The following is a 26,617-nucleotide window of genomic DNA, read 5'->3' as shown; positions in this document are numbered from 1 at the left end:
TATACTATATGATCATACCCCATCACACTCTATTTATCCTCGTATTATATTATATGATCATACCCCATCACACTCTATTTATCCTAGTATTATACTATATGATCATACCCCATCACACTCTATTTATCCTCGTATTATTTTATATGATCATACCCCATCACACTCTATTTATCCTAGTATTATACTATATGATCATACCCCATCACACTCTATTTATCCTAGTATTATACTATATGATCATACCCCATCACACTCTATTTATCCTAGTATTATACCATATGATCATACCCCATCACACTCTATTTATCCTCGTATTATATTATATGATCATACCCCATCACACTCTATTTATCCTCGTATTATACTATATGATCATACCCCATCACACTCTATTTATCCTAGTATTATACTATATGATCATACCCCATCACACTCTATTTATCCTCGTATTATATTATATGATCATACCCCATCACACTCTATTTATCCTCGTATTATACTATATGATCATACCCCATCACACTCTATTTATCCTTGTATTATATTATATGATCATACCCCATCACACTTTATTTATCCTAGTATTATATTATATGATCATACCCCATCACACTCTATTTATCCTAGTATTATTCCATATGATCATACCCCATCACACTATATTTATCCTTGTATTATATTATATGATCATACCCCATCACACTCTATTTATCCTAGTATTATTCCATATGATCATACCCCATCACACTATATTTATCCTTGTATTATATTATATGATCATACCCCATCACACTATATTTATCCTTGTATTATATTATATGATCATACCCCATCACACTCTATTTATCCTAGTATTATAGTATATGATCATACCCCATCACACTCTATTTATCCTTGTATTATATTATATGATCATACCCCATCACACTCTATTTATGCTCGTATTATGTTATATGATCATACCCCATCACACTCTATTTATACTAGTATTATATTATATGATCATACCCCATCACACTCTATTTATCCTAGTATTATACTATATGATCATACCCCATCACACTCTATTTATCCTTGTATTATACTATATGATCATACCCCATCACACTCTATTTATCCTAGTATTATATTATATGATCATACCCCATCACACTCTATTTATCCTTGTATTATATTATATGATCATACCCCATCACACTCTATTTATCCTCGTATTATATTATATGATCATACCCCATCACACTCTATTTATCCTTGTATTATATTATATGATCATACCCCATCACACTCTATTTATCCTAGTATTATATTATATGATCATACCCCATCACACTCTGTTTATCCTAGTATTATACTATATGATCATACCCCATCACACTCTATTTATCCTAGTATTATACCATATGATCATACCCCATCACACTCTGTTTATCCTTGTATTATATTATATTATCATACCCCATCACACTCTATTTATCCTTGTATTATATTATATGATCATACCCCATCACACTCTGTTTATCCTAGTATTATACTATATGATCATACCCCATCACACTCTATGTATCCTTGTATTATACTATATGATCATACCCCATCACACTCTATTTATACTAGTATTATATTATATGATCATACCCCATCACACTCTATTTATCCTCATATTATATTATATGATCATAGTATACCCCATCACACTCTATTTATCCTCGTATTATATAGATGATTGCCCGGTGACAGATGTATCCCAGTAGCATCCAAGGCCAATGTCAGTGTATGAGGATCCCGGTGTGAGTGTTGCTCCTCTCTCCCCCCTCCCTCCCTGGGGCACCCCCCGGAGCGGTAGGTAGATCGGTGCACACAGTGCGGTGACAGTCGGCTCATCCTGGGAGTGTAAACAAGCTGGAATTGTGCACGTGCTGGGTTTGTATATTTGGAAGGAGCTCCTCGCCCGCGATCACGTGCTGGGGAGGGGACCTGGCTGTACAGTGATGTCTTCTTCACTTCCTTCTTGTGATAGAGAAGCATTTGAACCCAGCTGTAGGACGCTGATAGGTCTCCGTGTGATCGGAGTCAGGAACCAGCTACACTGGATTGTGGGTGCTGTGCTGGAAGGAGGGGGACACCATGAGTGCTGGGGACGTGGTGTGCACCGGCTGGCTCATCAAGTCTCCTCCGGAGAAGAAGCTCAAGAGATACGTGAGTATTGGATGGGGAAGATACTTGTATTGTGTATACCATGGGAAAGATACTACATGTGTATTATGTATACTATGGGGAAGATACTACATGTGTACTGTGTATACTATGGAGAAGATACTACATGTGTATTGTGTATATTATGGAGAAGATACTACATGTGTATTATGTATACTATGGAGAAGATACTACATGTGTATTATGTATACTATGGGGAAGATACTACATGTGTACTGTGTATACTATGGAGAAGATACTACATGTGTATTATGTATACTATGGGGAAGATACTACATGTGTATTCTGTATACTATGGAGAAGATACTACATGTGTATTATGTATACTATGGGGAAGACACTACATGTGTACTGTGTATACTATGGAGAAGATACTACATGTGTATTGTGTATACTATGGGGAAGATACTACATGTGTATTGTGTATACCATGGGGAAGATACTACATGTGTATTCTGTATACTATGGAGAAGATACTACATGTGAATTGTGTATACTATGGGGAAGATACTACATGTGTATTGTGTATACCATGGGGGAGATACTACATGTGTATTGTGTATACTATGGAGAAGATACTACATGTGAATTGTGTATACTATGGGGAAGATACTACATGTGTATTGTGTATACCATGGGGGAGATACTACATGTGTATTCTGTATACTATGGAGAAGATACTACATGTGAATTGTGTATACTATGGGGAAGATACTACATGTGTATTGTGTATACCATGGGGGAGATACTACATGTGTATTCTGTATACTATGGAGAAGATACTACATGTGTATTGTGTATATTATGGAGAAGATACTACATGTGTATTGTGTATACCATGGGGAAGATACTACATGTGTATTCTGTATACCATGGGGAAGAAACTACATGCATATTATGTATACTATGGAGAAGATACTACATGTGTATTTTGTATAATATGGAGAAGATACTACATGTGTCTTCAATATACTATGGAGAAGATACTACATGTGTATTCTGTATGCTATGGGGAAGATACTACATGTGTATTCTGTATGCTATGGGGAAGATACTACATGTGTATTATGTATGCTATGGGGAAGATACTACATGTGTATTCTGTATGCTATGGAGAAGATACTACATGTGTATTTTGTATAATATGGAGAAGATACTACATGTGTCTTCAATATACTATGGAGAAGATACTACATGTGTATTCTGTATGCTATGGGGAAGATACTACATGTGTATTCTGTATGCTATGGGGAAGATACTACATGTGTATTATGTATGCTATGGGGAAGATACTACATGTGTATTCTGTATGCTATGGAGAAGATACTACATGTGTATTCTGTATACTATGGGGATACAACATGTGTATTGTGTATACCATGGGGAAGATACTACATGCATGTTATGTATACTATGGAGAAGATACTACATGCATATTATGTATACTATGGAGAAGATACTACATGTGTATTTTGTATAATATGGAGAAGATACTACATGTGTCTTCAATATACTATGGAGAAGATACTACATGTGTATTCTGTATGCTATGGGGAAGATACTACATGTGTATTCTGTATGCTATGGGGAAGATACTACATGTGTATTATGTATGCTATGGGGAAGATACTACATGTGTATTCTGTATGCTATGGAGAAGATACTACATGTGTATTCTGTATACTATGGGGATACAACATGTGTATTGTGTATACCATGGGGAAGATACTACATGCATGTTATGTATACTATGGAGAAGATACTACATGCATATTATGTATACTATGGAGAAGATACTACATGTGTATTTTGTATAATATGGAGAAGATACTACATGTGTCTTCTGTATACTATGGAGAAGATACTACATGTGTATTCTGTATGCTATGGGGAAGATACTACATGTGTATTCTGTATGCTATGGGGAAGATACTAAATGTGTATTCTGTATGCTATGGGGAAGATACTACATGTGTATTCTGTATACTATGGGGATACAACATGTGTATTGTGTATAATATGGGAAAGACAGAACATGTGTATTCTGTATACTGTGGGCATGGGCAGTGTGATGGACAGGTGCCCTGTCTGATCTGACATGTGTCACCATTTTTGCCTCCTGACCTTCAATGATTGATCATATTTAATTGATATCCACTGATCAGCATTAGCAGATGTACGTGTCATAGTAGGAAAAGTGACATCAGGGATGCACAGTGTCCCTTAAGGGGCTCCTCTGCTAGACCCCCCCCCCCCCCCATTCATCTTCTGGCCTAGTAAAAGTAATTGACAGTTGGATAGAAGTGAGCTTACCATTGGGAAGTCTCTGACCACCCATCTGACCCAAAGCTATCATAAATGGGCTTCTAAGTCCCAAAGGGTCCCTGCGCTAGAACCCCCCCCCCCCCCCATTTAATTACTGGTGGACAGCTGGATAGAAAATAGCTCTGTCCAGGTCTATATACCATTGGGAGATGTCTAAGCACCCATCTGATCCATAGCTAATAGAAATGGGCCATTGAGCAGCAGCACAGATGACATTTGTTTTGATGTGGCGTGGTTGAAGTTTTGATGTGACCTGTCAGATGAAGCGTTGTGTAGCATTGTAGCGTTGTTAAGTAGCGTTGTGTAGATGATCCATGTAATAGTATTTGTGTAGTATTTAAACGCAGATGACAGACAGCAGTAGCAGGCATTGTGGAGGATGTTGCCTGTACTCAGATCCCCCCCATGTTCTCAGCAGATCAGCCTGGGAAAATAACAGGGTGTGTGTCACACAAAGCATAGGAAACTGTTCAATTCTGGCATGCCAGCAGACATTCCATGCACAAATAACTGAAGGACTTTTTATTTGGCCAATTAGTCCAGAACTTTTTGCCGTTTTGCTTGTAGACACGCTGTTATTGTTCAATTCTGTGGGAAATGTGTGGGGTGGATGTCAGATAAAAGAAGGAAAATGCACAGTGCCTGCTTTCCCCCTCCTAGAGAAGCTCATTCCTCTTCTGTCCACCGAGAAGGGAGTTTTTTTTCTTCCCAATACAGGCTTGTTTGTTTGCTGATGTTTGTAACTTTGACACACAAATTAGGGAACAAACGTGTTGTGTGACAGCACAATTGTCCTGTGAGTCACAGTCACTTGTTTGTCCCATAGACTTGCACTGTCTGTAAACAAGTTCCACCCATTAATCTATTTTTATGATGTATGCTTACATAAAAGTCATGATATGTATGAAGGAGGCTCATCATGTCGCATCTGAAGTCTCACGGCTGGGATCAGTGCAACATTTTACTTCAAAGGGGTTAATTCAGTAATATGCTGCTTTTTAAGATCAGCGGTTTGTTTCGGATTCTAAGATATACATTACTAAGAAGTCTTGTTTACAGGGGCTCGGAGAACTGGTTTCAAGCATCAGCTGTAGGGGTGTAAAAAAACGCACACATCGCACATCTGATGTTTTCTAATAAGTGTGGCTAACACATGATATAATCATATTTACCGTAATAAATTCCTTTTTTTGAGTTTCACGTGATATTCTTTGTTTTCTCTGCATTACAAAGGAAAACCCTAGCAGTGCAGCACTAGTGACAGTTACAGGGTGTGGGAGAAACTATAACACTGCTGGGATATTAAAGTTTTACTTAACCCACAACAATAAATTCAGTCTGTATATGCAGTAAAGCATGCTTGTTATAGTCACTGTGGAACCTAAGGGGTTAATCCTCTGCTATGTGTAAAAAGACTGTTTGATCTGGTCTTCTCTGATCCTCCCCTTCTTCCACAGTCCCTAATCCATCTCCTGATAATACAGAGCCGTGGAGGCACTCTGCACATGCTCAGTTTGGTGTGTATTGCTATAGAGTTTTTTTTTTTTTTTTTTCTTGGGAGGGTGCATGTGATCAGCACAGGGCCAATCAGCACTGTCCAGACAGAGGGTTAGGGGGCATGCAGCCTCATAGGACAATCAGGGGAGAACAAAAACTCCTCCTACAAGCTTTAATCAGACACTGATAGAAGTCACAAGACTGCTATATATTGCTGATGAAAAAAGGTATTTAGCAGCTTATATTTACTAAAATAATTGCATTTCCATGCTGTGTACTGTGGGAAACCAGATATAGTGAATACAGGGTCCTGGGTTTAGTAACACTTTAACAATTGCATCAGAAGTTAAAGTTTGCGTAATATCCTTTTTGTCTGCATTTAAAAATGAAGAAAAACAGAGGCACATGGTAAATTAAAATTATTTGAAAAAACAAATAATCTCTATAGGTCTTTAATTCGATTGAGTAAACAAACAAGGATCCAAACCCAATACAAATTGGTAGTATTTCAGTTTACCCATCTTTAGATTTGGTGGCTATATTCGTTCTCCTTGTTCATATTTTTCCCTTTTATTTTACCCTGGTAATCATACCAGTAACAGACTTCCTGTCCTAGGGTGACAACTGTACTGAGCAGCGTTGTCACAGTAGGGCAAGGAGTGTGTAGGGACTACATAACAGCTCTTTCTCTTCTCTATAGATGATATATATGTATAGATCGATCTATCTATCTATCTATCTATCTATCTATAGATATATATATATATATATATATATATATATATATATAAAACATATTTATTTATTTATATACATAGATAGATTTATTGGCTACATTCATTCTCCTTGTTCGCATTTCTCCCTTTTATTTTACCCTGGTAATCCTGCCAGTAACAGACTTCCTGTCCTAGTGTGACAACTGTACTGAGCAGCGTTGTCACAGTAGGGCAAGGAGTGTGTAGGGACTACATGACAGCTCTTTCTTTTCTCTATAGACGAGAGAGATGTTTTGTAGTTCACCAAGATAGCAGGTAACAATGCTAACTGACGACCTCCTGTGTTCTCTGGACTGATATCAGCTCATAGGATTTCAGTCTGGATAAAACAGCTGTTTTTTTTTTTTTTCATTTGTTAAACAGATACAATAAAATGCTTGTAATGGTATATTTAAGAGACCAAAAGGGAAAAAGTAAGAGAAATGTATTCCATTTACATATACATATACATAAATGGTAATACAGATTCTGCAAAATGCTGTCTAGTATGTTATATATTGAAGGATTGCTAGCTTTGTGGCTTTGTGGTTACTTTTTTTTTGTATGTTCATTTAATGTGACTCCTGTGCATACTCATATGGTAGCTATGTGACATAAACAAACATGTATACATAGCTCCATACTACGCTGACAACTATGTGACCTTACACCTTGCATTTTTTTCACGTCCCATTGCTTCTTACATTGCTGAGTTTGCTTTATTGTAGGTCAGTCTATTTTGTGCAAAGTTGTTTTGCATAGTCTGGTGCATGTAAATATGGTATACATTGTGGACAAACTACTTTTTAAATAAACTTTAGGACATAACACACATCAGTTCTGTAGGGCAAAACACAAACAAGCAGTTTTCCAGATTGAGATGTATATTTATTTGTTTTTAGTTTAGAGTCAGGACAATGATTTCATCACACTTTGTACAATGTCTGCAATATGATACATAGTTAATATGTATTTTCCATCCTTGTAGCAATTTAAAAAAAAAAGCGAATTTAGTTTTGCATTCAGACATCTAGACAATAATCGTGCCTGCTATACACAAGTCATCATAATACCATTGGTCACTGGGAGGCGCTGTGCCAAGCCTCATGGGATTGCATGCATTGAAAATAAACAATGATCACACAGTTTTTTCGTTTTTCTTTTAATTCTCGTAAAACTCACATTGGAATACATCACTGAATCAGGAGGGGCAACTTAAAGTCTCCTTTATTAAATACATTTAAAGTATACATAATCTAGATATCATTTTTGGATGCAATTGCCAGACAATTTTAATTATTCACCAGTGCAGTTGATAAATATTGCTTCTAATAAGGCACATGATGTTGCCATGTTAACTGTCCCTAGTTGTGTATCTTAAAATAAAGTCGCTTTATTATAAACCATTTTCTAACTTATGATATAGATATTCTATTACATAACAACTGTCAGGAGGACAATAGATGCAGACTTGACAGTTCACCTTGTCTGTTATTGTAACAACAACAGGGGTTGTTGGACCAAAACAAGCTGTTCTGTGAACATAGGCATTGAAAGAGTTCATGCAAGGACTACTTTCCCTGTAAGTGCCGGTTCACACTACCGCGACTTGGGGTCCGACTTGTGTCGCCCCCAAAATCTTGCGACATGAGAAAATCAATTAAAGTGAATGAGAGCCGTCTTAGTGCACACTACTGAAGTCGCTCCGACTTTAGAAAAGGTTCCTGTACTACTTCAAGGCGACTTCTATCCGACTTGTACCCATTGATTTCAATGGAAGTTGCCTCCAAAGTCGGATCACTGTCTTAACTGAAGCAGCTTTACAGGAAAAGAAAATAGTTTACCGAGGCAAACCCCTCCCTCCCACAGAGCCGATTATTCTGTGATTGGCCTCAGCCAAACTCGCCTGTCCTGGAGGCAACTTCAAGTCACGTTGTAAGTTTGTTCCAAGTTGCACTGAAGTCACGTTGAAGTCGCCTTGCAAAGTTGCGCTGTAAGTCGGGTTGCCCCTGTGTGAACCGGTGACTTGTCGTTATGGTTCCCATATCGAGATGGTTCCTCTAAGGACTGCGCAGGCGCAATCCTTGCCGACGGAAATCTCCGAACCTCGGCCGGCATCCAGGCGCATTCCTTAACATCCCTGTGGATTGGGGGATGTTAAAAAAAGAGCCAGGAGGCCGAGCGAAGCGAGGACGTGAGGCCGACTGGCCACTTACCTCAAATTCCACGTCACCCTGGAGGTTTGGTGATTTCCGTCGGCAAGGATTGCGTCTGCGCAGTCCTTGCAGGAACCATCTCGATAGCCGGAACCATATTGTCAGATCACCGGCTCTAAAGGGAGTTGTACAGAAATAAGGGGAGGGGCCACGCTGATTTTCAGGGAACTGTAAACACATTGTATCAGTGAAATTACAGTCATCCAAATAATATCAACCAGAATGAAAACCAAATGACTGTGTTCCCAAGCCATATAGTGCTCAACCGTGAGTTGAGAAATGTATGATTTTTTTAATTATTATGTAAAGTGCCCATTATTCGGAAGGTTTTTTTACATTGTGGATGAGTGTGCAGTTGCTATTACTATTGTTTATGTAGCACCATCATATTCTGCAGATCGTTATGCTAGTGTACAGAAATCAGAAATTGTCAACAATATTGTAATCAGAGGCAGAAAACATGAGGGTTAGGGTAAAACTGCCCGTAGATTCTTCCAAATTTGTCTGGTTCAGCAGGGACCAGCCAAATTTCGATCCATCTATGACTGTTTGTGCTCAACAGATGTCAATCTACTGAAAGGGACTGTTGGAGAACTTTTTTTAGTCAGCGGCTTGCAGCCAATTGGCTGGAGCGGCTGATCTCATATTGTGACAACAGGACTCGGTTGTCACAATACGATGACACAGTGGGGAGAATTCCTCCATCTAGCTTGCATGTGTGAATGGGGGATTGCGTTCATATTTTTTACAATCAGCCTAATGTCTGATCAAAGAAAATTTGCCGTCTATGGCCAGCTTTAGGGTCTCTGCTCCTTACCAGTGTTAATTTTGGCAGCAAATTTCGATCTAGTTTTAGTCTAATGCCGCATACACACGATCTGGCTTTTGCCCGGCCAAATCACATCGGAATTCCGACGGAATTTCATTGCAAAAAATAGAACATGTTCTATATCTTAACTCTGATGGAATTCATCTTAATTTACGATGAAAAAACTCAGATGGGGCTACACACGATCGGAAAATCCGATGGAAAAAGTCAGATGGCGTGTACGGGGTCTTAGGACTAAAATGGCATTTTAGTTTTAGTCCCATTTAAGTCTTCTGCAATTGTTTTACTTTTAGTTGTATTTAGTTGACTAAATCTCCAGTACATTTTAGTCAACTAAAACAAATTTTAGTCATCTAAACTCTAATGGGTGTAATTAAATTGTAATGCATTAGTTAACATTTCTCTACAATTTCCAAACCCCCTTTTTTTTACTGCTGGAGTGAAAAATCTCATATGGTATTGAGGTATGAACATGCACTACAGACCAGTGTTAATTTTGAAGTCAAATTTCTATTTAGTTTTAGTCTTAAGCCTCGTACACACGATCGGATATCTGATGGAATCTAATCCGATGGATTTTTTCGTCGGATATCCGATGAAGCTGACTTTCATCAGTCTTGCATACACACCATCAGTCTAAGTTCCAACCATGCCAAAACGCCGTTACGTAAAACACTACAACGAGCCAAAAAAAAATTAAGTTCAATGCTTCCGAGCATGCGTCGACTTGATTCTGAGCATGCGTGGATTTTTCTCCGATGGAGTTCCACACAGACTATCGGATTTTTCTATAATTTTTTTATCCATAGGAAAAATTTAAAACATGTTTTTAACACCGATGGAAAAAAGACCGATGGGGCCCACACACGATCGGTTTGTCCGATGAAAACAGTCCATCGGTCTGTTTTCATCGGACAAACCGATCGTGTGTACACGGCTTTAGTCTTTTGACTAAAATGGCATTTTAGTTTTAGTCATATTTTAGTCATCTCAATTGTTTTCGTTTTAGTCGTATTTTAGTAGACTAAAATAGGATTCATTTGTTTTAGTTGACTAAATTAACAGTGCTCCTTACACACTATAAAATGGTTAGTAAGCTTTGCATTGAGGCTAAACTTTATTATAATACAATAGAAACATTTTAAAAATTCTCCAAAACTCAAGTTGCTGGAAAAATGCTATTCCCTCCAGATAGGAAAAGTGTTACAATAAATATAGATTCTAAAATAATAAAGAACATAATTATAAAATATTAAAGAATGAATTATAGATATGAATTTGTGGTGGGCCTAAGTGGCCGTTACAAAATAATACAAGTTTATTTAGATAAGAATAAAATGTTTGAAGCACCAAAACACAGTCATAAAAAAAATATCAAATGTATTTTGTATCAAATTTAAATTAATATTTTGAAAATGTAATGCCTTGTACACCCGATCGGAATTTCCAATGGAAAAAGTCAGACGGAATTTTTTCATCGGATATTCCGACCGCGTGTGTGCCCCATCGGACGTTTTCCGTCTTAATTAAGAAAGAGAACATGTTCTCTTTTTTTTTCAGATGGAAAAAATTGGAGATTCTGAGATGACTAAAATACGACTAAAACTAAAATGGCATTTTAGTCAAAAGACTAAAGCCGTGTACATGCGATCGGTTTGTCCGATGGACTGTTTTCATCGGACAAACCGATCGTGTGTGGGCCCCATCAGTCTTTTTTGTTCTCTGCTTTGCAGGGACACAAACTCCATCCCTTCCCTCCTGTCAGAATGGCAATCTGCCTTGTTTACATAGTCAGATTGCCGTTTTGTCTGCCTGATGACCTGACTGGTGCTAGCGGACATCGAGCCTGCGGTTCCTGCCGATCAGCTCCTACTGTGTGTGTAAAGGGCGAGAGCATAGCCGGAGCAAGCTGCCAGCCCTGTATATATATATATATATATAATATATATGTGCCGCCCTGTAGCAGTAAATATGCAAAAGGACGGACCTTAAGTGGTTAAAAGAAAGAATTATATTCTTAACATAAAAAATACCATCTGTTGCTCTCAACCACCGCCAAATCCTTTTTTTTTTTTTTTTTGTAAATATGGAACCCCTTCACATTTAAGAGAAAAAAAATTGAAAAAAAAACCCTGCAAGAAAAAGGCATAATGAGCTAGTATGCATAGAATACTAGCTCATTATGTATTAACTAACCTGAGATCGAAGCCCTCGCAGCAGTGCTCGTTCCTCTCCTCCAGCGCCGCCCATCTTTCCCAGAGTGTCTTCCTCGTACCGCGACTCCGGCCCTGTGACTGGCTGGAGCCACGATGATGTCACTCCTGCGCATGTTTGCGGGTGCCGCCATGAACGTCATGATCGCCGTTAGTAACGGCACACTCAGTGCGCCTGCACGCCATTGTCTACAGCGCATGCGCCATAGACATCGGTGCATGTCTTTTGGAAATATCTCCTAAACCGTGTAGGTTTAGGAGATATTTGTTGCACCTACAGGTAAGCTTTAATCTAGGCTCACCTGTAGGTCTAAGTGGTGTGTAAGGGTTTACAACCACGTTAAATAGAGAGGGACTCTATTGAATGGTACAAGGTCCCCTTATTTGTTTGTACTCTTTTAGCCTTATAAGGTGCTCAACTGTCTAGCTAACAGTGCTCTGCTGTGACTAAGGCCTCGTACACACCACCGAGTTTCTCGGCAAAAACCAGCAAGAAACTTGCTGGGATTTTTTTTTTGCCGAGGAAACCGGTCGTGTGTACATTTTTCAATGAGAGAACTGTCGAGGATCCCGTCGAGCCAAAAAGAGAGCATGGGTAAGATCCACAAAGGAGTTACGCTGGCGTATCTATTGATACGCCGCGTAACTTCCAATTTGCTCCGGCGTATCTTTGTTTTGTATCCACAAAACAAGATACGCCTGAAGCTGTGCTAGATCCGACTGGCGTACGTCTTAGTATGCCGTCGGATCTAATGTGCATATTTACGCTGGCCGCTAGGTGGCGTTTCCGTAGAATTCCGCGTTGAGTATGCAAATTAGCTAGATACGGCGATCCACGAACGTACGTCCGGCCGGCGCATTTTTTACGTTGTTTCCGTAAGGCTTTTTTCGGCATATAGTTACCCCTGCTATACGAGGTGTATTCAATGTTAAGTATGGCTGTCGTTCCCGCGTCAAATTTTGAATTTTTTACGTTGTTTGTGTAAGTTGTTCGCGAATAGGGCTTTGCGTAGAATGACGTTCACGTCATAAGCATTGGCTTGTTGCGGGTTAATTTCGAGCATGCGCTAAAAAAAACGTCATTTACGTTGGGTCAAGATGTATTACCATAAAACACGCCCCCATCACATACATTTGAATTGCGCGCCCTTACGCCGACAAAGATACACTACGCCGCCGTAACTTACGGCGCAAATTCTTTGAGAATACTGAAAATACGCTGTAAGTTACGGCGGCGTAGTGTATCTGAGATACACTACGCCGGACTGAAAGAAGCGCCGCGCTTCGTGGATCTGGCCCCATCATGTCTTCTTTTTCCTCGACGGGAATGGAGAAACTTGCCTTGTCGAGTTTCTCAACAGCCTAACAAGGAACTCAACGAGGAAAACGATGTGTTTCGCCCGTCGAGTTCCTCAGTCATGTGTACGAGGCTTAACTCGTTTATAACCAATAATCAGCCAATACGCTCCAATCCTTGCCTATCCTGTCTACACGCACCTACCAATATTTACTTCACTGGGACCAGAAAACGTTCTGTCACCACCTGCGAGATCTATTTGTGAAATACATTTGTGTGTCGCTTTTCTCACCTCTTAATAAAACACGACATCCTTTTCACCCACTTTTTAACAAAATAAATGGCGCCTTTGTGTTTTATTTATTATTTCATATTTTTATGTTATGCACATCACGTGTACCATGCCACGCATTATTAGTTAAAAAAAAGTGTGCCGTGGTAATCCAGCGCTTATACATAAAATAAAATGCAGCTGGTAAATATGTTATGAGTACTCTATTAATATATAAAAGGATTCAGAAGCTTGCATCCAAAACTTTAGCCTGCAATTAAAGAGCATTCTGTTTTGTATAATTATTTTGTACTCTGCTCTACCCCTACATTAATTCATATTTCACATTTGTTGCTCTGTAGCTTTGTACACAAACTTTTTACAAGAGTGACAAATGGTTTATTGCCGCTTTTCATCTTCCCATCCAATAATTATCATTTATAGCACAGTAGGTGTACCATTCCCTGGGATTAAAGAGGAATCACTGAAGGTTTTTGGTTAAGCTCTGAAGTGTTCTGATGTCCTGCCCGTGGTTCTTGTCCATTCCATTTCATTCATTTATTGTCCTTGAATTTTTATCTCTTTTGATATTTATCTCTTTGTAAACAAAGGAAAAAATAGTCCTTCAAACAATGTAAAACCAAAAGGTCCAACACCGTGGACGATGCTGGCAACTCATGTTTGGCATCCTAAAACCTGAACCCAAAAACAAAGATGTAATTTATTGCAGTTTAACCGCTTCAGCCCCGGACCATTTCGGTGGTCAAAGACCAGGCCACTTTTTGCGATTCACAAAAACACACTTTGTGTGTCGCTTTAACTGACAATTGCGCCGTCGTGCAACGTGGCTCCCAAACTTTTTTTTCCCCACAAATAGAGCTTTATTTTGGTGGTATTTGATCACCTCTGCTATTTTTATTTTTTGCGCTATAAACAAAAAAAAGAGCGACAATTATTTATTTTTGCTATAATAAATATCCCCCAAAAATATATATATAAAAACATTTTTTTCCACAGTTTAGGCCGATATGTATTCTTCTACATATTTTTGGTTAATAAAAATCGCAATAAGTGTTTATTGATTGGTTTGCGCAAAAGTTATAGCGTCTACAAAATAGGGGACTGTTTTATGGCATTTTTATTAATATTATTTTTTTTAATAGTTATGGCGCGGATCAGCAATTTTTATCGGGACTGCAACATTATGGCGGACACATCGGACACTTTTGACACCATTTTTGGACCATTGTAATTTTTGCAGTGAGCAGTGCTATAAAAATGCACTGATTACTGTAAAAATGACACTGGCAGTGAAGGGGTTAACCACTAGGTGGCACTGCAGGGGTTAAGTGTTCCCTAGGAAGTGATTCTTACTGTTAGGGGGCTTGGCTACATGTGACACATCACTGATGAGCGTTCCCGATCACGGGGAACGGTCATCAGTGACAGTGTCACTAGGCAGAATAGGGGAATGCCTTGTTTACAAAGCCAGTCCCCTGTTCTGCCCTTGCCAACCGCAATCGAGTAGCTGGGTAGGCACTGGTAGTATCAGAGCCAGGTACACACAGGTTACATATGCCACGATCGTTAGAGCGAGAACAATAATTCTAGTACTAGACCTCCTCTGTAACTCTAAACATGTAACCTAAAAAAAATTTAAAGCATCGCTTAGGATACCAAAAGAAATCGTGCTAACTTAACAAACTAGTGTTTTTTTAATTTTCAAAAAAAAAACATGTTTGAAAAATTGCTGCGCAATTAATCGTTAAAAAATTTGTGATCTCGATACAACCCCCCTGACGATCTCCAATGCAGAGTTTGCCGATTCTTTCATATAACAAGTGGAGAGACTTTCAGCTATCAAAAGAAAATATCTGGGCAGTCTGACAAGTTTTAACAGGAAACATTGTAACTAACGCTTCCTTCTTAGATCAAAGGAATACACTTCTGTGTGTAAAGAACAAATCTGGGCAGTCTGACAAGTTTTAACAGGAAACATTGTAACTAACGCTTCCTTCTTAGATCAGGGATAAACTTCTGTGCGTAAAGAACAAATCCCCCAAGTTTGTAACAACATGAAACATTGTAACCAACTATCTTCTTAGATCAAACTTCTGTGTGTAAATGCAGGAAATTTAACCACTTAAAGTCCAACACTTGTTTCTTAAGGTTAAAAAGCAATATTAGTTGCTAGAAAATTACTTGGAACCGCCAAACATTATATATATTTTAGCAGAGACTCTAGGGAATACAATGGCTATTGCTGCAATATGTTATGTCACACTGCATTTTCCCACTTCAATGAATAATAAAAACCATAAAAACAAAACAGTGAAGTTAGCTCATTTTTTTTTTGTTTTAATGTGAAAGATGATGTTACGCCGCAAGAATCGTGAGAGAATCGTGATCTATCTTCTAAGCAAAAAAATTGCAATTCTCATTTTAGTCATAATCGTGCAGCTCTATACCGTGCAACATAAAAAGTGCAAAGACCACCATAGAGTAATTTTCTAGCAAAAAAATTATTATGATTTTTACATGTAGTAGAGAAGTGTCAGAATTGGCCTGGGTGGTGAGGGGTTAATTACCATGAGTAATATACAAATAATTATTATAAGCCCTGTGATCCTATCAGTTTGCTGCAGTGTGTCAGCTTGTATTTATATTGGCCGCTCTGAATGTAGCTTCTGACAGGCGGTGCAAGCAGGCCCGTATCTCCGGAACCATAAATGATAGCCGCCCCATATTTTGACCAGTTGTTGGGTAGGTCTTCAACTGCCTACCCCCCAAATGTGGAGTTTCTGTGACCTCTGGTCGTCGAGCTACAACCCCCGAAGTCGATCTTTTTTTTTTTTTTTGGCAAATGGGCCTATCTTGAGAAAGGGGCCTGGAGCTGCAGCTCCATCAGCCCCTATGTTAATCCGGCCCTGGATGTTACGTGACGTACTGTACATAGAGGATTTTATTTTTCTATATTGTCATCTGATCTTCACACTGTTGGTTATATTGTTTTCTTTACGGTAAATATTGTATACCTAGTTGCATTGGATTTAATGAAACTTTAATATTTTGCAATTTACCTGTTCTTAAATGTAATGGTTGCAGTTGTTTGTTTTTTTTGCTTAAAGAGGACCTGTAGTCTGCTCACATTATTTGTAATAAAAACATCTTTGCCATTCTGAACCACTTTGCATATTATTTTCTATATACTGTGATCCTGTACTTGGCAAATATGCTGCGGCAATCTCCCTCCACTGAGTCTGGCTGCAACCATTTTAACTGAATTTTAGCTGAAGCTGCTACCTTTTCACTTCCTGAACTTACACAGACACACAGAGGTACACCTCCAGCTCTGCAGCCCTGCAGCTTTCATTGGCCCTCTTATGTCTCATCCCCCATCCTTCCTAGAAAACACTCACCAGAGTGAGAGAAAGAGCTGTGCATGATGTCATAAATGAAATAGTAAAAAAATCAGCGCAATATACAGGTAAAACAGAATCAGCAGCTATGCACTAGGATTCAATTTATAAATTCCTTAAGAGTCAATGTAAAGTAGATAGTGCAGCGCTAGAGGAAAAGTCCAAATAAAGATCATCCAGGTGATTCTCTTATAAGTGACTGACAATATGAGGCATGCAGGTGATATAGCGTGGGTTAACAGGAGACCTCCACCAATAGTAACGTACTTCCCTACGGTAGGGAAGTACGTGACGTCACCCGCTGCCATCTATCGGACCATGCTGTGTGCATTTTTGTTTGCATTTGATTCCTAGCACTGGATATAGTGCTTTTTATGTAAGTGTATTTTCACTATTAAATGTTATATTGGTTATTGCGGAGAAACACTATGTTTTGTTTTTCTTACATCGGATTCCATGGCTGCTATCCATGTTGATATTACTTGAGATCTGCCATCCATGCTGATATTACCTGACATGATGTCATAAGCCTAGGCTTTTTACTAGACAAGAAAGAAGAAGTGGGCTGTATATGGTATTTACTGGAATACATTTTTTTTTTACTATCCAAAGTTAAAACAACGGGCAGAAGATGTGATAGAAAAAAATGATTGAATGTCTGCTTTGCGCTCTTACCTTTATATTCATCTGGCAATTCCCCAAAAAAACACAGTTCCTCTCCCTGGGTGTCTACGCATACTCCTCCGCTGTATGGAGGCGGCCATGTTTGCCACTCATGCTGAAGTTTCATTATTTGAAGTGAGGTCAGTAGTTTAGAGAAGAAAAATCACTGTGGGCCAGATTCAAAAAGGACTTACGACGGCGCAGCGCCATGTACGCCGTCGTAAGTTCTAATCTGGCCCGTCGTATCTATGCGACTGATTCTTAGAATCAGTTACGCATAGATATCCTTTAGATCCGACAGGCGTAAGTCTCTTACGCCGTCGGATCAAAACTGCAATTTTTTTTCCCCGCTAGGTGGCGCTTCCGTCGATTTCCGCGTTGAGTATGCAAATTAGCTAGATACGCAAATTCACGAACGTACGCGCGGCCGACGCAGTAAAGTTACGACGTTTACATTAGGCTTTTCCCGGCGTATAGTTGCCCCTGCTATATGAAGCGCAGCCAATGTTAAGTATGGCCGTCGTTCCCGCGTCAAAATTTTAAAAAGTCGGTTGCGTAAGTCGTCCGTGAATGGGGCTGGACGTCATTTACGTTCACGTCGAAACCAATGACGTCCTTGCGACGTCATTTGGAGCAATGCACACTATGCGCAGTTCGTTCGGTGCGGGGACGCGCTTCATTTAAATTATACACGCCCCCTACCCGCCGAATTTGAATTCCGCCGGGTGATTTATGCTACGCCGTTGCAACTTTACAGGCAAGTGCTTTTTGAATAAAGGCGGCGTAACGTAAATCGGATACGTTACACCGCCGCACAGATACGCCCGCTGTACCTGAATCTGGCCCTGTATTTCTGGCAAGGATTTTTTTTTTTTTTAATGCTTGACTAAAATGCTCCTAGCCTGAAAAAAGAAAATGAATGCAGCTTCCACACCTAAGAACTGGTAAGCTGCAATATACACTATTACATTTCTGTGCTTGTTATGCATTAGGAAGGAGTTTCATAAGTGACAGCAGGCCTCCCTAGTGGCATTGTTAAAGCTCTGCTTAAGGATTTTTGTAAATTTGCATAAGCCTAGGTTCACATTGGAGCGATTTGTCATGCGATTTGAGAGATCAAATCGTATGACAAGTCACAGCCTATTGGCAGCAATGGCCCTGTTCCAATCGTTGCAATAGCAATTTTGCGGTGCCACACCAATTTGCAACAGTAGTTCCGGCACTACTTTTGCCGATTTCAGGTGTGACTTCGATAGACACCTGTGCATAAAGCCACACAGATGTCTATCAATAAGCACCTGAAATTGTGCTGACCTTACTACTTCAAGTGAAGTAGCGAGATTTCAAAGTAGCATCAATGTGAACCAGGGCTTAATCTCAGATTAAGGTAAATTGGCTTTAGCATGGTTGCAAGTGTTCCTAGATGTTAATTAGCAGTTAAGTAAATGAATAAACAGTGAACTTGCCTGTCTTACTGGCCTTGTGTAGACATCCCTTCTCACGCACAGGCAACATTAAATCATATCATTTTACACTCTGCCTGAAGATCTATTGTATATGTATCCTTGTATTACCGGTAAGTCTTATGCAGCAGCAGGGGCCTGTCTACAGAAGCAGTGCTGGGTGTCACTAGGGATTGTTTTTTCTTTTTTAATCTAGCATATGTTGGATATAATAAAGAGCGACTGATAATAATGTTACATGATGGACTTTTGTGGAGGTCCGGAATGGGAGACAGATTAACGGAAAAAACAGTACAGTCAAAACCTTATACATTGAGGTTGATTTACTATAACTGGAGCATGCAAAAACTAGTGCAGCTCTGCCTATAAACCAATCAGCTTCCTGGCTTTAGTGCCTGTTCACACTACCGCGACTTGGGATCCGACTTGTGTCGCCCCAAGTCGTGTGACATAAGAAATTACATGGAAGTGAATGAGAGTCGTCTTAATGCACACTACTGAAGACGCTCCGACTTCAGAAAAGGTTCCTGTACTACCTCAAGGCAACTTCTAGGCAACTTGTACCCATTGATTTCAATGGAAGTCACTTCCAAAGTCGGATCACTGTCTAAACTGAAGCAACTTTACAGGAAGAGAAAATTGTTTTCTCAGGCAAACCCTTGCTTCCCACAGAGCTGATTATTGTTTGATTGGCCACTGGCAAAGTCGCCTGTCCTGGAAGCGACTTGAAGTCGCGTTGTAAGTCGCTCTAAGTCACGCTAAAGTCGTCTTGCAAAGTCGCGCTTGAAGTCGTGTTGCTCTTGTGTGAACCGGCACTTAGCCCTGGTTCACACTGGGCTGCGGGAGTGAAGCCGTGCGAGTTCAGCTGAACTCGCGCGGCTTCACTCCCGCTGGCAGTCCCGATTTCGGCCACAATTTAAGAGACATCTGTGCAGGTTTCTGCACAGATGTCAATGTAAATCGCGGCCCGAAATCGCAAAAAGTAGTACAGGAACTACAGATGCGGCGTCACACCGATTAGGACGGTGTCATTGCCGGCAAATGCCGCCGATTTGAGATGCGATTTCACATGTGAAATCACATCTCAAATCGAAGCAAATCATACCCAGTGTGAACCTGGGCTTACTGTCCAATCCTAATTGAACAAGCTGACGTTAGATGCTGATTGGCTACCATGCACAGCTGCACCAGATTCTGAGTGCTTCAGTTTTAGTAAATCTCCCCCATTGCGTTATAATGCACGATTCTCAAACCTGTAGCGTATCTACCTCTTTTATCTAAGTTTCTGCAAAAATAACTATCTGTGTAATCCATATTGGCTTTCACAACCATTCCTTTCATTTTCCCATGTATTGGGAAACTGAAGGAAGAATATTTTTGATTGTTGTGAGCAGTACAGGCAGTTCTTATTTCATACACTAATAAATGAATCCATATGCCAGTTATTACATAGTGTATTATTACATACTGTAGTGTATTATTACATAGTGACAGTCACTGAAACAAGAGGTATGACATATCCAGACTCTGAAAATCAACTTCAGCCCACAAAATGGCGACCTCAATCATGCCTACAGCAACGATGCAATGTAGGAGACTAGATCCCTTCTAAGGCAGGTGGCAGACCAGATTTGTCATTTATCTATGCTAGAACAAATGCTAATATCACAACTTTTATTTAATACTTGAATACAAAAAGAAAAAAATGCTTAAAAAGCACTCTGCTTTTCTTGGCAAGTTTGGTATCAGCATTCAGAGTACAATCATTTCCCTTTGATGATATAATTTGGGTGGAGTGGGGTTTGGAATGTCAGCCCAGTTAAGTCAAGCTTAATCTTCTGTTCTACACTCCCCACTGTATGTTGCTTTTGAAAACAGGAGTTCAGGACTTTCCATTTCTGTAGCATTCCTGTCAATGTTTTTCTTGGGGTGGGGGGGAACGACAATAAGAAAACTAGCTCACTTATTCTAATCTTGCAGAAATAATTTTCATTTAGCTACTTTAAGGGTTTAATCTTCTGTTAATTGAACTTTTGGTGCTATTTCAAGTTAACTTGCTAACTATCAGTAGTTATTTCCTAGGAGTTTCTCATTAAAATGACTAATATAAATGTATATCTTCATATCTTTAAACACAAACGCATAGTTACGTATTTTAAAACATTCATATTATGCAATAATCTTTTGTACTTAAAGGGTAAGATCACCCAAAACTGTTTTTGGTAACTGCTGATACTGTCAACATCTTTAAAATGTTACATTACTTTAAAAGTATAGAAAATGTTTACATTCAGCATGTTTCCTTTACATAAATGTTTTCTTATTCACTTGCGATATGTTTCTGAACTTGTTAAAGTATACAGCCGCTCCAGGAGGATCCATTCCATAGCACAGCCCCTTCCCTCCCTGCATGTGATAGCCCTATTCTCTTTTAGGAGTTATCTCCCTACAAAACCTTTTATGCAGCTGCCAAGGGAGGAGTGACGGGGAATACTTTGCCACTTGGGTGACAGATCTAAAGACTGGTATACATGGGCCGAGTTTAGTCCAGTTCAACAGAAACTGACTGACATTCCTCCTGTGTGTACGGTAGCCAGGCGGAACATATGGCTTTTGTAGGACGGGCATTCCAGAAAAACATCTACCGATCAGCATCTGATCAGAGCTCACAGCCAATGGCTGTAAGCGCTAACAGGTGTGCTCTGGTGGGGGGGGGTGGTCCCCATGTCAGAACACAGTAGCTCAATGGGATGATCGCTGTACTAACATTGATTAGTCAGTACAGAGACCTCCATGCAAGCTCTACAAACTGAGTGTGTACCAGACATTTGTCTGCTGGAGCTGCTGACATCACATTCAAGATTTCTTCATCCAACAGTCTGAGGCTGATCATACACAGATATTTTTCTTGGTCAGTGAGCTGAACAGCTATCCGATTCCTCCAGCCACAAAAATTAGGTGGATGGAGAACTCTCACTTTGTCAGGACACTGTCTTCTGACAGCAGCTTCCATTACTGTCAGTAAACACTGAGCTAAAGATCGTCAAGAGGGAAGCCACTTACTGATTGAAATTTGGGCAGTTCTTGTTGGACCAGACACATTTTCATCAGTTTATGGCAAACTTTAGGCCTTTTCGATGGCTACACAAAGAAAGCTTTTACAGGTAAATAACATGCATATAATGCAATAAATGCACATTTATTCTTAGGGGAAGATTGCTGCTTAAAGGGGTTTTCCACCTATTTTTTAAGTTTATTAAAAGTCAGCAGCTACAAAAAGTGTAGCTGCTGGCTTTTAATAAACAGACACTTACCTGCTCCACGGCTCCAGCGACGCGCCGGCCGGGGCTCCGCTCCTCGCCCCATTCTCAGTGTGGGCACCCGGCAGTGACCCGGCCGGGCACCCATTGCGCAACGCGCGAGCGGCACTGCGCATGCGCGAGCGGCGCGGCACCGTCCGATTGGACAGGCACTCGCCTACAGGGAGGGGCTGTGAAAAGGCGATTAAGCTAATCACCTTTCCAGCCCCTCGGCGGAAGGAGGAAGTGGGACAGGAAGTCCCCTTCTCCTGAAGCCCCCACTCCCCCCCAAAAAAAATTACATGCCAAATGTGGCATGTAAGGGGGCGAGGAGTGGGTTAAGCGGAAGTTCCATTTTTAGGTGGAACTCCGCTTTAACTGAATGATCTGGCCTCCTACCTCTCAGATACTCTGTTGCTGAGATACAGTGCATCCGGAAATTATTCACAGCGCTTCACTTTTTCCACATTTTGTTATGTTACAGCCTTATTCCAAACTGGATTAAATTCATTATTTTTCTCAAAATTCTACAAACAATACCCCATAATGACAACATGAAAGAAGTTTGTTTGAAATCTTTGCAAATTTATTATGAATAAAAAACAACAAAAAAATCCCATGTACATAACTATTCACAGCCTTTGCTCAATACTTTGTAGAAGCGCCTTTGTCACCAATTACTGCCTCGAGTCTTTTTGAGTATGATGCTACAAGCTTGGCACACCTATTTTTGGGCAGTTTCTCCCATTCTTCTTTGCAGGCCCTTTCAAGCTCCATCAGGTCGTATGGAGAGCATCGGTGCACAGCCATTTTCAGATCTCTCCAGAGATGTTCAATCAGGTTCAAGTCTGGGCTCTGGCTGGGCCATTTAAGAACATTCACATAGTTTACCTGTAGCCACTCCTATGTTATCCTAGCTGTGTGCTTAGGTTGTTGTCCTGTTGGAAGATGAACCTTCGCCCCAGTCTGAGGTCCAAAGCGCTCTGGAGCAGGTTTCAATCAAGAATGTCTCTGTACATTGCTGCATTCATCTTTCCTTCGACCCTGACTAGTCTGCCAGTTCCTACCGCTGAAAATCATCCCCACAGCATGATGCTGCCACCACCATGCTTCACTGTAGGGATGGCATTGGCCAGGTGATGAACAGTGCCTGGTTTCCTCCAGACATGACGCTTGCCATTCAGGCCAAAGAGTTAAATCTTTGTTTCATCAGACCAGAGAATTTTGTTTCTCATAGTCTGAGAGTCCTTCAGGTTCCTTTTGGCAGACTCCAGGTGGGCTGTGCCTTTTACTGAGGAGGGGCTTCTGTCTGGCCACTCTACCATACAGGCCTGATTGATAGAGTGCTGCATAGATGGTTGTTCTTCTGGAAGATTTTCCTCTCTACACAGAGAAACACTGGAGCTCTGTCAGAGTGGCCATCCGGTTCTTGGTCACCTCCCTGATTAAGACCCTTCTCCCCCCTGATCGCTCAGTTTGGTTGGGCAGCTCACTTTAGAAAGAGCCCTGGTGGTTCCAAATGTCTTCCATTCACGGATGATGGACGCCACTGTGCTCATTGGGACCTTTAATGCTGCAGAACATTTTCTGTACCCTTCCCCTGATCTGTGCCTCAAAACAATCCTGTCTCTGAGGTCTACAGACAATTCCTTGGACTTCATGGCTTGGTTCGTGCTCTGACATGCACTGTTAACTGTGGGACCTTATATAGACAGGTGTGTGCCTTTCCAAATCATGTCCAATCACAGGTTTACCACAGGTGGACTCCAATCAAGTTGTAGAAACATCTCAATGATGATCAGTGGAAACAGGATACACCTGAGCTCAATTTCGAGTGTCATGGCAAAGGCTGTGAATACTTTTCAAAGATTTCAAACGAACATCTTTTTACATTGTCATTATGGGGTATTGTTTGTAGAATTTTGAGGAAAATAATGAATTTAATTAATTCTGGAATAAGGCTGTAACATAACAAAATGTGGAAAAAGTGAAGTGCTTTGAATACTTTCCAAATGCACTGTATATTGAGCTCCTGCCTTTTGCCCACCTGGTTTGCAATTATGAGGGGGGTCCCTTTCTCACTCTTTGTGGAATAATATATTTATTTGATATAATGGAGAATGCAACAGTAGATGATGAAACATATAAGGGTGGGTGGGAACACATCATTTGCAGCTGGCCAAAAACAGAGATGTGAATTATGACAGGCAGATCTTGCTGCTGGAGTATCCAAGACATACAGGAACTCAGGGGCTGACTCAGCACATCAGGAAAATATCACATTTGGGTGGACCGACTCTTGTCGAAATGTTTCCAAATATTTGAAAGCAGTAATACACATAGGAATGCAAAATTTACCCTGATACCGGTATAAGAAGACCTTGACATGATGGCTGAATCGAACAACCACCCCCTTCCTATGTAAACATCAGGCCTGCAACACATTTATCAATATACAGTGTCTCACATCAATGAAGCTCAAATGATGCCTCGTACACAAGATCGGAATTTCCAATGGAAAAAGTCAGACGGAATATCGGATATTCCGACCGTGTGTGTGCCCCATCTGACTTTTTTCCGTCAGAGTTTAAAAAGAGAACATGTTCTATTTTTTTCCGATGGAAATTCCGAGAAAAAAACATGCATGTTTAGAATCAAGTTGATGCATGCTCGGAGGCATTGAACTTAATTTTTCTCAGCTTGTTGTACAGTGTGTATGCAAGAAAGCTTGAACGGAATTCCGTCAGAAAAATCCTTCTGAGTTTATCCCGATGGAAATTCTGATCCGGTGTACGGGGCATTAGACAGATTGTAGATTAGGGGCTCTACATTAGCCATGATTAACTGCGATGTGTGGTTCAAAATGCATCAGCACTGCACACCATTGATGTGAAATATTACAAGTAAGGAGTTTATTAATGGTAGAGTTGCTGGCTTGCTGCTTAATTACCCATAGCCTAAGGAGTTGGTATACTCCACCTAGCACCCCCATGTCTACAAGTCCCAAACAAATATTGGAGGTTCCGTTTTTTTTCATACTGTTTTAAACACATCCCTATCTGACCAGCTGTTACAATCAGAAAGAACCATTTACTATGGACTGTATGCTCCTGTTATCTCACAGCGCACTCACCTACTTGGCCCTGTGGCTCCTTCACCCCACATTGTGCAGGCATACCACTATACATCTATGGGACAATCAGATGGTGCTACTGATCACAAGTAAAAGGGTTTTGGACAGGTCCCCTTTCATTTCCTAGGCACATCTGCTTATTTAAAACATTTGCATTTTGGCCCATTGCATCCTAAGTTCTGTTTTTCTTAGTATGTTCTCAAACACTTGTGTAATAAGCCCATGGTCGCCATATGTGGTTCATGACTATTCTGTTGAAAACTTACATCAATGTAAATAACACTGGGACTTTAAGAATAGTTGTGAATAACATTTCTCTGGAACAGAAATGTATCGGTTGTAGCCCTGCAGTGCTGAATAGAATATAGAGTCTCTGTTTCCATGATTTGCATAGTATACTTTGCATCTAGAAATGCTCCAAGCATTTACTCGTTCTTTGTTTACACTGTTCATGGAGTACTAGTTAGTAAGAGCCATAAAGAAATACACATGCATAATCTGCTTCTTGTCGTATTTTGGGTGCATATTGACTGTACCATATTTGAATCAAATGCATTTTTATATAAACTACTGTTAGTTTTTGTTATCTTTTAATACTAATACTAATGTTGGTAAGAACAACAGCTGGAGATGATCAGAATAGGTTATTTCTACTGCAGTAGGTTATATGTTTGTAATCATTACCATCATAAAACTATTGCACCAGTATCATTAATAACATTGCCAAAATGTGTCAGATGAATCCTTGAAATAGTAGACAAGATACCAACAACTCATGATCTGTTAACTGCAGGTGCTAGGATGGTTTACCGTTATTTACTCATTTAAAAAGTTATTGTGGCCAAAACTGATATTTTAGTTTGTGATAGATGTTGGAGAATTGGCAGGATATTTGTGCTTTAGGACCCTTGCACACCCAATGTGGCCTTTATGAGGGTTCCCTATCTCCACGTTCTAGTTTTTTATCTTATGTATGATTGAGAATGTGAAGGGGGGCACAATTTCTTGGGGTTACCTCTG

General features: G+C 40.0%; 1 protein-coding gene across 1 annotated transcript in view; it reads left to right on the top strand.

Moving 5' to 3' along the window:
- Nucleotides 1-1,941: 1,941 nt before the first annotated feature.
- Nucleotides 1,942-26,617, top strand: part of GAB3 (GRB2 associated binding protein 3) — a 159,304-nt gene continuing 134,628 nt past the window's right edge. Inside the window, exon 1 of the mRNA XM_040323918.1 lies at nt 1,942-2,199. Coding sequence (XP_040179852.1) covers nt 2,128-2,199 — 72 coding nt within the window. The 5' untranslated portion in view covers nt 1,942-2,127. The remainder of the gene's footprint in view (nt 2,200-26,617) is intronic.

The sequence above is a fragment of the Rana temporaria genome, chromosome 9, assembly GCF_905171775.1.
Source record: "Rana temporaria chromosome 9, aRanTem1.1, whole genome shotgun sequence".
In the NCBI taxonomy this organism is placed as follows: domain Eukaryota; kingdom Metazoa; phylum Chordata; class Amphibia; order Anura; family Ranidae; genus Rana; species Rana temporaria.
This window is presented reverse-complemented; position numbering and strand designations above follow the sequence as displayed.